The 12,831-nt window shown below is 37.3% G+C and overlaps 1 protein-coding gene across 1 annotated transcript in view; it reads left to right on the top strand.

The window, feature by feature from the left end:
- Positions 1-12,831, top strand: part of SASS6 (SAS-6 centriolar assembly protein) — a 44,062-nt gene that overhangs the window by 27,769 nt on the left and 3,462 nt on the right. Inside the window, exon 15 of the mRNA XM_001488828.5 lies at positions 12,130-12,227. Within this exon, the coding sequence (XP_001488878.2) occupies positions 12,130-12,227 (98 nt within the window). The remainder of the gene's footprint in view (positions 1-12,129; positions 12,228-12,831) is intronic.

Genomic DNA, 12,831 nt, shown 5'->3' on the forward strand with positions numbered 1-12,831 from the left:
TGAGTGGGGTGTTGAGGTCCCCTACTATTGTGTTACTTTTGATGTCTTCTTTTAGGTTTGTTAATAGTTGCTTTATGAACTTTGGTGGTCCTGTGTTGGGTGCATAGATATTTATAAGGGTTATTTCTTCTTGATGTAGTGTCCCTTTGATCATTATATACTGCCCCTCTATGTCTCTCTTTACCTGCCTTATCTTGAAATCTACTTTGTCTGATGTAAGTATTGCAACACCTGCTTTCTTTTGTTTGCCATTAGCTTGGAGTATCGTCTTCCACCCCTTCACTCTGAGCCTGTATTTATCATTGGAGCTCAGATGTGTTTCCTTGAGGCAACAGATTGTTGGATCTTGTTCTTTAATCCATCTTGCCACTCTGTGTCTTTTTATTGGAGAGTTCAATCCGTTTACATTGAGGGTGATTCTTGATGCATGAGGGCTTAATGCTGTCATTTTGTCACTTGTTTTCTGGTTTTCCTGTGTTTCCTTTGTTTCTCATCCTGTGTGTTTTGGCCTACCCGTTGACTGCTGCAGTTTCTTATGCTGGGTTTCTTTGCTTTTTCCTTATTTATTTTTTGTGCCTCTCTTCTGTTTTGTAGTTTAGTGGCTACCCTGAAGTTTGTATTCAGAATCTCATGCATAACATAGTCCATTTTCTAGTGGCCTCTTATTTCCTTAGCCTAAACTGATTCAGTCCCTTTCCTCCTCCTCTCGTAGGTTATTATTGTCATCTCTTATTCCAACTTGTGATGTGAGTTTGTGGTTAAAGTGACAAGATTGTCTTTGTTTTTGGTGTTTTCCTTCCCTTTAGCCTAATGCTATAGTTGAATATTTGCTATCCTTTTCTGATTCTATCTATTTGTCTCCTTACTCTGTGTTTTGTGACCCCTTTCTCCCTGTTTTTCTTTTTCCAGGTCTGAGGGCCTTCTTGAGGATTTCTTGTAGGGGGTGTCTCCTGGCTACAAAGTCCCTTAGCTTTTGTTTGTTTGGGAAAGATTTAACTTCTCCCTCATATCTGAATGATATTTTTGCTGGATAGAGTATTCTTGGCTGAAGATTTTTATCCTTCAAAGTTTTGAATATGTCATTCCAATCTCTCCTAGCTACTAAGGTTTCTGCAGAGAAGTCTGCTGAAGGTCTGATAGGGGTTCCTTTGTAGGTTATTCTCTCCTGCCTTGCTGCCCTGAGTATTCTTTCTTTGTCATTCAGTTTTGCCAGTTTTACTACTATATGCCTTGCAGTAGGGCGTTTTACATTGACATATCTAGGAGATCTGGAAGCTTCTTCCACACACATTTCTCTCTCATTCCCTAGATTTGGGAAACTCTCTGCTATTATTTCTTTGAGCACGCTTTCTGCTCCATTCTCCTTTTCTTTGCCCTTGGGGATAACTATAATTAGTTATCATTATACTCATTGAGTCGGCTATTTCTCGGAGATCTTCTTCATTGCTTTTTATTCTTTGTTCTCTCTCTTCCTCTGTATGGAGCCATTCAACCTCTCTTCGATTATGCTGATTTGCTCCTCTGTGGCATCCACGTGGGCATTCAGGGAATCTGTATTATGTTTTATTTCTTCCGTTGTATTTTTCATCTCTAGTTTTTCTCATTATTTCTTCTTTATCGTTCCAATCTCTTTTGTGAAGTAACTCCAGAACTCGACTTGTTTCTCTATATTCTCCTTTACCTCATTCAGTTTTTTTGACCATAGCTATTCTGAATTCATTGTCATTTAGTTTACCTATTTCCAAGTCCTCAGGACATAATTCTGTGTTATTATTGTTTTCCTTCTCGTCTGGAGCTTTTATGAATTGTTTGATGCTAGAAGAACGATTTTTCCTCATAGTGCTTTTATTTGCTTTCAGTTACAGCCTGTTGCCACTAGATGGGAGTTGAGAGCTGCGTATTCTGAGCCCTCCACCTTCAGCTGAGATGTCATGGCACAGCGCTGGCTGGGGGGGTGGGGCACTTTCTCTTGTGCGCAGACCCAGGATTCCAGACCAGCTCTCGCTATCTGGTCTCCTGGGGTCTTGGCTTGATGAGGTCACCCCATGCGAAAGCTTTCACCCTGTTACAGGGCTTCTGTCTGGGCTGCAAGGGTGCTAGGGAGTCCTGGGTGATCCTGCAGATGAGCGGCCCCTCACCTGCTCCTTCCCTTATGGAGCCTCCCATGGCAGTGATCCCAGGCTTTAGGGGAGGAATCCAAGTTCTCTCTTACCCCGTTCCAGCTCCTCCAAGGGGGGCTTCAGCCTCTCTGCCCTCTGTCATTTGGCTGCTGTGGGTCTCCAAGGATTCCTGTGCCATTAGGATATTTTCTGTTGGAATATGGTTTCTCCTTTTTGTTGTATGTTAGAGGGGCAAGAGTCCCAGGCAAGCTCACTCTGCCATGACACTCTCTCCATTTTTTTTTAATTGAGGTAACATTGGTTCATGACATTATATGAAGTTTAGGTGTACTTCATTATATTTGGATTTCTGCATAGATTACATCATGTTCACCATCCAAAGACTAGTTACCATCCATCACTGTACACATATACTCAGTCACCCTTTTTCCCTCCTTCCACCGTTCCCCTCTGGTAACCACCAATCTAATCTGTATATCTCTTACCGCCCAAGGGGGGTCGTCTGCTGGCCTCATGACATGCCAGTAGTCAAGAGGCAAGGTGATAGGAGAGAAGGGACTTTATTACGCTTGCTGGCAGGAGGGAAGATGGCCAAGTCATGTCCAAAAGAACCATCTCAAAGAACAAAGACTACAGGCCAGTTATATATGGGGCTATTCTGCAGGTAGGGGAGGCGGCTGGTCTCTCGGTGGGAGGAGACATCTGGTCCCAGTTCCTGATAGTCCTTTGTGTTACTGGATATGCATCAGAGAATGGAGCAATGCCCTATACCCTGATCTTTCACTCGTCATTGATGATGGCTATCAGCATAGGCTCTCTGCCCAGGGGTCATCACATTCCTAAGGAACTCAAAAGAACAAAGTTACCATCTTAAAGCAGCTGAGGGGGGACATGAAATCTACAGAGCATATCTGAGTTAGTCAGTCAGAGGTCATTTAAAGTTACAATATGGTTTCCTTTCTACAATATAGCTTCTCTTATGTCAACCTTGTGTTGACCCGGTATCATATCTATGTGTGTTTGTTGTTGTTTTTATCTTCCACGTATGAGTGAAATCATATAGTATTTGACTTTCTCTTGCTTAGCATAATACCCTCAAAGTCTATCCATGTTCTTGCAACTGGCAAGATTTCATCTTTTTTTATGACTGAGTAGTGTATATACACCACATCTTCTTTATCCATTCATCCATTGATGGGCACTTAGGTTGTTTCCAAGTCTTGACTGTTATGAATAATACTTCAATGAACATAGGGGTAGAAATTATTATTTTGATTTAGTGTTTTCATATTCTTTGGATAAATAGCCAGAAGTGGAATAGCTGGATCATCTGGTATTTCTGTTTCTAATTTTTTGAGGAATCTCCATACTGTTTTCCCTAATGGCTGTACCAGTTTGCACTCCCACCACTAGTGTATGAGGGTTCCCTTTTCTTCACAGCCTCTCCAATGCTTATTTATTTTTAATTTTTTAATTTTATTTTGGGTTTTTTTGAGGAAGATTAGCCCTGAGCTGACATCAGCTGCCAGTTTTTCCTCTTTTTGCCGAGGAAGACTGGCCCTGCACTAACATCCATGCCCACCTTCCTCTACTTTATATGTGGGACGCCTGCCACAGCAAGGCTTGACAAGCAGTGCATAGGTCTGCACCCGGGATCCAAACCAGCGAACCTCAGGCTGCCGAAGCAGAACATGTGAACTTAACTGCTGCACCACTGGGCCCTCCCAACACTTCTTATTTCTTGTCTTATTAATTATAGCCATTCTGACGGACATGAGGTGATATCTCATTGTACTTTTGATTTACACTTCCCTAATAATTAGTGATGTTGAACTTGTTTTCATGTGCCTGTTGGCCATCTGTACATTTTTGGAAAAATGTTCAGATCTTTTGCCCATTTTTAGTTGGTTTTTTGTTTTTGTTGTTGAGTTACATGAGTTCTTTATATATTTTGGATATTAACCCCTTATCAAATAATTTTCTCCCAATTGTTAGGTTGTCTTTTTGTTTTGTTGATGGTTTTCTTTGCTGTGCAGAAGCTTTTTAGTTTGATGTAATCCCATTTGTTTATTTTTTCTTTTGTTTCCCTTTCCTGATGAGAAATGGTATTCAAAAAGATACTACTAAGACCGATGTCAAAGAGCATATACCTATGTTTTCTTGTAGAAGTTTTATAGTTTAAGGTCTTACATTCAAGTCTTTAATCCATTTTGAGTTAATTTTTGTGTATGGTGTAAGATAATGGTCTATTTTCATTCTTCGGCAGGTGGCTGTCTGGTTTTCCCAACATCGTTTATGGAAAAGACTTTCCTTTCTCTGTTGTATGTTCTTGGCTCCTCAAAAATTAGCTGTCCATAGATACATGGGTTTATTTCTGGGCTTTCAGTTCTCTTCCTTTGATCTGTGTGTCTGGTTTTTGTGCCAATACCATGGTGTTTTGATTACTGTAACTTTGTATTGTATTTTGAAATCAGGGAGTGTGATACCTCCAGCTTTGTTCTTCTTTCTCAGGATTGCTTTGGCTATTTGGGGTCTTTTGTTGTTCCATATGAATTTTAGGATTCTTTGTTCTATTTTTGTGAAAAATGTTGGGATTTTGATACGGACTGCATTGAATCTGTAGATTGCTTTAGGAAGGATGGACATTTTAACTACGTTAATTCTTCTAATCCATGGGCATGGAATCTCTTTCCATTTGTTTGTGTCTTCTTCAGTTTCTTTCAAAAGTGTTTTATAGTTTTCAGGGTACAGATCTTTTCACCTCTTGTTAAATTTTTCTGTAGGTATTTTATTCTGTTTGTTGTAAGTGTAAATTGGATTCTATTCTTAATTTCTCTTTCTGTGATTTCATCGTTAGTGTATGGAAATGCAATTTATTTTTGTATGTTGATTTTGTACCCTGCAACTTTACTGTATGTTTATTATTTCTGTTAGTTTTTTGGTGGATTCTTTAGGGTTTTCTATATGTAAACTCATTTCATCTGTGAATAATGACACTTCTACTTCTTCGTTTCCCATGTAGATCCCTTTTATTTCTTTCTATGCCTGATTGCTCTGGCTAGGACTTGTGATACTATGTTTAATAAGAGTGGTAAAAGTGGGCATCCTTGTCTGGTTCCTGTCCTTAAAGGGATAGCTTTCAGTTTTTCACCATTGAGTATGGTGTTGGCTGTGGGTTTGCCATATATGGGCTTTATTATGTTGACGTACTTTCCTTCTATACCCATTTTATTCAGTTTTTATCATAAATGGATGCTGTATCTTGTTAAATGCTTTCTCTGCTTCTATTGAGATGATCATGTGATTTTTATTGTTCATTTTGTTAATGTGGAGTATCATGTTGATTGATTTGTGGATCTTGAACCATCCTCACATCTCTGGAATAAATCACACTTAATCATGGTATATGACCATTTTAAGGCATTATTGTATTTGATTTGCTAGCATTTTGTTGAGAATTTTTGCATCTGTGTTCATCAGTAATATTGACCTGTAATTTTCTTTTTCTGTCTTGTCCTTGTCTGGTTTGGTATCAGGGTAATGTTGGCCTCATAGAATGAATTAGGAAGCATCTCCTCCTCTTCAACTTTTTGGAAGAGATTGAGAAGGATAGGTATTAAGACTTCTTTGAAGCTTTGGTAGAATTCACCAGGGAAGTCTTATGCTCCTGGGCTTTTGTCTTTTGGCAGGTTTTTGATTACTATTTTGATCTCCCTACCAGTGATTAGTCTATTCAGGTTCTCTGTTTTTATTTGATTCAGTTTTGGAAAGTTGTATGATTCTAAGAATTTGTCCATTTTTTCCAGATTATGCGATTTGTTGGTGTATAGCTTTTCATAGTATTCTCTTATAATCCTTTGTATTTCAGTGATGTCCATTGTAATTTCTCCTCTTTCATTTCTGATTTTATTTCAGTCTTCTCTTTATTTTCTTGGTGAGTCTAGCCAAAGGTTTGTCAATGTTGTTTGTCTTTTCAAAGAACCAGCTCTTAGTTTCATTGACTTTTTTTGTGGCTTTTTTTTTTTTTAGTCTCATTTATTTCCACTCTGATTTTTATTATTTCTTTCCTTCTACTCATTTTGGGCTGCTTTGTTTGTTCTTCTTTGTCTAGTTCCTTTAGGTGTATCATTAGATTGTTTATTTGAGATTTTTCTTGTTTTTGAAGTAGGGCTCTATTACTGTAAAATTTCCTTAGTACCACTTTTGCTGTATCTCGTGAGTTTTGGTATTTGTCTGTTAGTTTTCATTTGTCTCCAGGTATTTTTTGATTTCTCTGTTGACTGAATAGTTGTCAGTAGCATTTTGTTTAATCTCAACATACTTGTGGCTTTCCCAGTTTCTTCTTGTAGTTGATTTCTTGTTTCATACTGTCATGGTCAGAAAAGATGCTTGGTTTTATTTCGATCTTGGTAAATTTATTAAGACTTGTTTTCTGGCCTAATATGTAATCTATCCTGGAGAATGTTCCATGTGCATTCTAAAAGAATGTGTATTCTGCAGTTTTTGGATGGGATGTTTTGTATATATCTACTAAGTCCATTTGGTCTATTGTGTCATTTAAGGCCACTGTTTCCTTATTGATCTTCTGTTTGGATGATATATCCATTGATATAAATGGAGTGTTAAAGTCTTATTGTTATTATAAATTTTTCCTTGTATGTCTATTAATAGTTGCTTTATATATTTAGGTGCTCCTATGTTGGGTGCATAGTTATTTACAAGCATTATGTCCTCTTGTTGGATTGTTCTCTTTATCATATGTAATGCCCTCTTTGTCTCTTGTTACAGTTTTTGTTTTAAAGTCTGTTTTGTTTGATGTAAGTATTGCTCCCCAAGCTTGCTTTTCATTTCCGTTTGCATGGAGTATCTTTTTCCATCCCTTCACTTTCAGTTTGAGTGTCTTTAGGTCTGAAGTGTGTCTCTTGTTTGCAGCGTGTATATGGGTCTTGTTTTTTTATCCAATTGACCACCCTATGTCTTTTGATTGGAGCTTTTAGTTCACTGATATTTAAAGTAGCTATTGGTAAATATGTACTCATTGTCATTTTGTTACTTTTTTTCTGGGTGTTTTAGTAGTTCTTCTCTTGCTCTCTTCTCTTGTGATTTGATGGCTTTCTTTAGTATAAAGTTTCTGTTCCTTCCTCTTTATTTTTTGTGTATTTATTATAGGTTCTGGTTTGTGATTACCATGAGGTTCATATATAATAACCTATGAAAATAATCTACATTAAGTTAATGATGTCTTAAGTTTGATGTCTTACTAAACACCCTGCACTTTTACTTCCTCCCTCCCTCCTCATTTTATGGTTTTGATGTCGTATTTTACCTATTTTTGTGTGTGCGTATCCATTAACCTCTTATCATGGAGATAGATATTTTTAGTACTTTTGTTGTTTGACCTTCATATAGGACCTTTACAGGTGGTTAATCCACTGCCTTTAATGTATATGTGCATTTACCAGTGATTATTTTTCTTTGATAATTTTCTTAGTCCTATTTGTGGTCTTTTCTTTTCAACTTAAATAAGTCCCTTAAGTTTTCTTGTAAGGCCGGTTTTCTTGGTGATAAACTCCTGTAGTTTTTGCTTTTCTGGAGACTCTTTATCTCTCCTTCCATTCTTAATGATTGCTTTGCCAGGTAGAGTCTTTTTGACTAGCTTGTTTTCCTGTCAGCACTTTGTGAATTTATCATGCCACTCCCTTCTAGCCTGTAAGGTTTCTGCTGAGAAGTCAGCTGATAGCCCAGTGGGGTTTCTTTTGTATGTTTATGTATGTATTGTATGTTTTGTATGTATTGCCTTTCTGTTGCAGCTTTTAAGATTCTTTCTTTATCTTTAATTCTTGGCATTTTAATTATAATGTGTCTTGGTGTGGGGCTCTTTGGGTCCATCTTGTTTTGTGCTCTCTGTGCTTTCTATACACGGATGTCTGTTTCCTTCCTTAGAGTAGGGAAGTTTTCAGCCATTATTTCTTTAAATAAGTTCTCTGCCCATTTCTCTCTCTCTTCTTCTGGGACACCTATAATGTGGATGTTAGTATGCTTGATGTTGTCCAAGACTTAGACTGTCCCTTAGACTGTCCTTGTTCTTTTTAATTCTTTTTTCTGTTTCCTGTTCAGCTTGGATGATTTCCTCTACTCTTTCATCCAGATCACTGATTCGTTCTTCTGTGTCGTCTGCTCTGCCGTTGATTCCCTATAGTGAAATTTTCGTTTCCGTTTTTGTATTTTTCAGTTCTGAGTGGCTCTTTTTTATATTTTCCAGTTCTTTGTTGAATTTCTCACTGTGTTCATCTATTCTCCTAAGAACGTAATCATCCTTATGACTATTATTTTGTACATTTTATCAGGTAGATTGTTTATCTCTGTTTCATTTCGTTTTTTTTCTGAGGATTTGTCCTCTGCCCTTATCTGGAACATACTCCTTTTTCTCCTCATTTTGCCAACTTCTCTGTGTTTATATCTATGTATTAGATAGAGAAGCTACATATCCTGATTTTGGACATATAGCCTTACATAAGAGATCCCTTTTTTGGGGGCCAGCTGTGTGACTTCCTCTTGTCACCTGTTCCAAATGTTCCAGGAGTGTCCCCTGTCTGCACTATGTGTGCCCTTCTGTTGTGGTGGGCTTGCTTTTGCTATGGTCGCATGGGTATGTTAGGCTGGCCCCTGGGCCAGCTGGTTGTAATGTTCAGCCATGTGCAGCTGCTGTGGTCACTTTATTGGGTGGGGCAAGCCCTGGCAGAGCTGGCCGTGAGGTCCAATAGCACACAGCTACAGCTGGTTTGCTTTAAAGCAAGTTGCGTACCCAGTGTTGCTGGTTGCTAGACTTGGGCTTACCATTGCTGCAGGCCTCAGCCGCCACTCTCTGGAGTGTGCAGCTATTGGTGGTTCTCTCAGGAGTGCAGATGGGTTGGGCCGTCCTCAGGCAAGTGCACAGTCATTTCAGGCGTTGGAATGTGGGGCAGATGCCCTGTGTGGCTGTTTCAGATGGCCCAGAGGCACAAGTTTGCTGTGGCTTACACACCCTACTGCCCATGGGCCCAAAGCACCCCGCCAGTGCTGGCTCAGCCATTCTTAGGTCCCGATGAGGTGGACTTGCTCCATTTCTATCTATTTATCAAGCCTCTCCATTTTTATTCATTCGTCTGTTTATATCTTTTGCAACTCTGTGGTGTATTAGCTATGGTGACATTTTTAGATTCCATTGCCAGGATTTAAAGGTCTAGTAGGGCAGGGTTATAGCAAACTTTAAAATGTAGTTCTGGCAACATTATCTCAAATAACATATGCCTAGTTGTCCTTCCAAGTCTTGATTTATTTGCTAAGACTTTTTTCAACCCACTTGAGTTGTTCGTCCATATTACTATTACTAATATCTTAGATTTATGTATTGTTTTCATGTGTATTATAATTTTGTTTTCACAATAATTTAATCCACACAGAGCTGCCACTGATTCTGTTTTCATTCCTAACTTCAGGTCCAAATTGATCTTGTCCTAAATCATAGAGACAAATATTTTTGGAAAGAATATTATAAAAGATAGAATTGAGGACTTTGAGACTCGTATTATAAACACTTTGTCAAATTAGTTTTGGTCTCCCCTAAAAATAAGTTGGCTGCGTTGCTTAAGCAAGTGCTTCTCTTTAGCTTTAGCCTTATTAATTATCATCTGAAGCTGTTGAGGATTCTCAGTGAAATGAGAATTAAACTTGATTTTTTACGCTTAGCATATTATTATGTAAAGACTATTCAGATGCATTTAATTGGGTTTTTTTGCACTGCCTATTAAAGAAAATTAAATATGTATATTCAAAGAAATACTATTGTTTTCTCTCTTTTTTTGGTGAGGAAGATTCCCTCTGAGCTAACATCCATTGTCAATCTTCCTCTGCTTTTCCTTGAGGAATATTAGTCCTGAGCTAACATCTCTCCTAGTTTTCCTCTATTTTGTATGTGGGTCTCTGCCATGACATGGCTTGACGAGTGGTGTAGGTCCACACTCAGGATCTGATCTTGTGAAGTTGGCCACCAAAGCAGAGTGCACCAAACTTAACCACTATGCTGCGGGGCCAGCCCCGGAACACTCTTGTGTTCTAAGACATACCAGTATACTCAAGTGTGATTGCATCCTGGGATCAGTTTTTTCTTTAGAATTATGATTGAATTCACACTTGCTTTTTTATTTTAAACAGCTTTCCAGGAATATATATGTTGTCCAAAATAAGGACAGGAACTACTACAGGTAGTTACCTAGTTGGTAGGTTTGCATATGACTTATAAAATAATGAGGTTACCTTTCTTATAAGCTCTTCTGGCATCAGAGGAATCATTATGACAATGACGTTCTTAACCATACGAGCAAGAATTTAACTGTTTCCTGTATCATTGATCTCTCCATATTCTTTTGATCATGTGTCCCCAATAGTTTTTTTTAAAAAACCTAAAACAAACAAAACACTTTGAACTTGAATCTCTAATAAGGAATATTTATTTATCTCTGAATTGTATGCATATAGTACTCAACTACTATATTATATACGTATAGTTTAGTGGTTAAGAAAGTGGAATCTGATGTTAGAGTTTAAATCCTGCTTCTAACAATGTGAAGTTGGTCAAGCCACTGAAAAACAAGCAGAAAACAACATCCAGCTCTCATGCTTGAGTTTCTCTACTTGTGAAATAGAGCAATAATTTTATCTACCTTACGGGATTATAGTGAGGGCTAAGTGAGTTAATGCCTTTGCTTAGAATAGTGCCTTGTACATGATTACTGCTTCCTAAGTGTTTTATGTTATCTATTATTAATAATAAAATGTTCTCAAAATACCAATTAATGAATGAGATTAAAAATTTAAATAGGGACTGACCCCGTGGTGTAGTGGTTAAGTTTGCATGCTCCACTTAGATGGCCTGGATTCGCTGGTTCGGATCCCAGGTGTAGACCTACACCACTCATCAGCCATGGTGTGGCAGCAACGCACATACAAAATAGAGGAAAATTGGCATAGATGTTAGCTCAGGGCAAATCTTCATCAGCAAAAAAAAAAAAAAAAAAAAGTCTGTAACTAAGATTTTTTTTTCTTACACCTTTATGCATAGTTGTATTCACTGCCTAGTTTGGAGAGCTGATCTAAGTAGTCTTGTGGTAGCAGCTATGGCAATTAAAACATGTTCTTTTTACTTGCAATTAAAAAAATAATTTTATTTCATGACATTCGATGTTATATCAATCTGTGATATAACTGATGTCTTAAAATGTTACTGTCAAGATTCAGTACATTTAAATAGATGTTTAACTGTGAGGATGTAAAGTAACGTGAGTTAAATGCAAGAAACAAAATCATGCTGAAAGAATATGTAAACGTATTTTAAAAAATTGTGCCATGCTAACCAATAGAAAGAATACTAGATAATTTTAAAGCGTAATCTCAATTTTAAAAAAGTAACTTCTCCTTTATCTTTCAAGACGATAGTAGCCATGAATTCATTCATCCAATAAATATTTAATGAATGTCTACTATGGCCAGTCATTTTGCTTCTTGCAAGAAATACAGCATAGATTCTTGGATTACTTTGACTGTTTCAAAATTTGAATTGGTAGCGCTATTTAGAATCCTTAAATAAATATAACAGGCTCTGAAACTTCTTGAAAAGGGAAGAAATTGCAGAATGCATAAGGTAAATGCGTCATTCTGGAACTTGGTCACTTATAGCACTGGGACATTTATTTAGATGTGTCAGTGTTCACTTTATGTTTCAAAATAATTGTTAAGAGAATTATTTCGTGCTCTTCCTCTTGCTTATATGACAGGGACTTTTTTGGTAAGGAGAAATGGAATTCTTTTTATTAAATCTTCTCAGTAGAATGTGCTTGTGTTAGAAAATATAGGTTGGACCTGTATTTTCATGGTCTAGATTTATTGCAAAACAGTTTAACCGCCTATCTCCGTTGAGAACTGTCTCAGTTCTCACTAATTCAGTTACATGAGATGTTTTCCCTCTTCACAGGTTCATTTTAACTTGCAGTTTACAAAACCAAACACATCACTAGGAGATGTTCAGTCAGGAACAACTGTTAATATGCCTTGCTCAACTGACAAGGAAAAGTAAGTACTTGTTGACTTAGAATTTAATGTTTACAATTTTGAAAGTCATCTTAAAGAATTTTATCAGTGCTTGAAAGCTACAATGACTGCTTAATTATTTGTGACATTTTAAGTTACTGATCAGTGGAACTTAAGTTAAAATACTTTTAGCTATAAGAAAGAAGTTTCTCATATTTTTTAAAACTGTAGGAGACAGTTAGACATATAGTAAAATTTTATTTTTTAAGAGATTTTCGTACGTAACTGAAGATCACCCTTGTAAATATTCTTGGGCATGTAGATAGAAATCTTTTTAATTCCTCGTAGTTAGCTGTTTTGTTTTTGTTTTCCTTTATGGTTATGTCTGTCTCTGGAAGCTTTCCATTTTCCTGAATTATTTGTTCCAGTGTAAAGTAATCCGAGAAACCGGTTAGAATTCCTTGGTGAATAAGAGTAAAAAGGCTTATGAGATTGTCCGATAGCTGACATACATAAGCTGTAATGCCAATTTGTGACTTCTGTTTTGCCTAGTCAGATTCCTTGCCCATTTTTTAGATCTTAAACAGGTTTTGCATAGTGAAGTTTATTGAATCAGAGAGTTGTGGCTAAATTAAACAACTCATGT

The sequence above is a fragment of the Equus caballus genome, chromosome 5, assembly GCF_041296265.1.
Source record: "Equus caballus isolate H_3958 breed thoroughbred chromosome 5, TB-T2T, whole genome shotgun sequence".
Classification (NCBI taxonomy): Eukaryota; Metazoa; Chordata; class Mammalia; order Perissodactyla; family Equidae; genus Equus; species Equus caballus.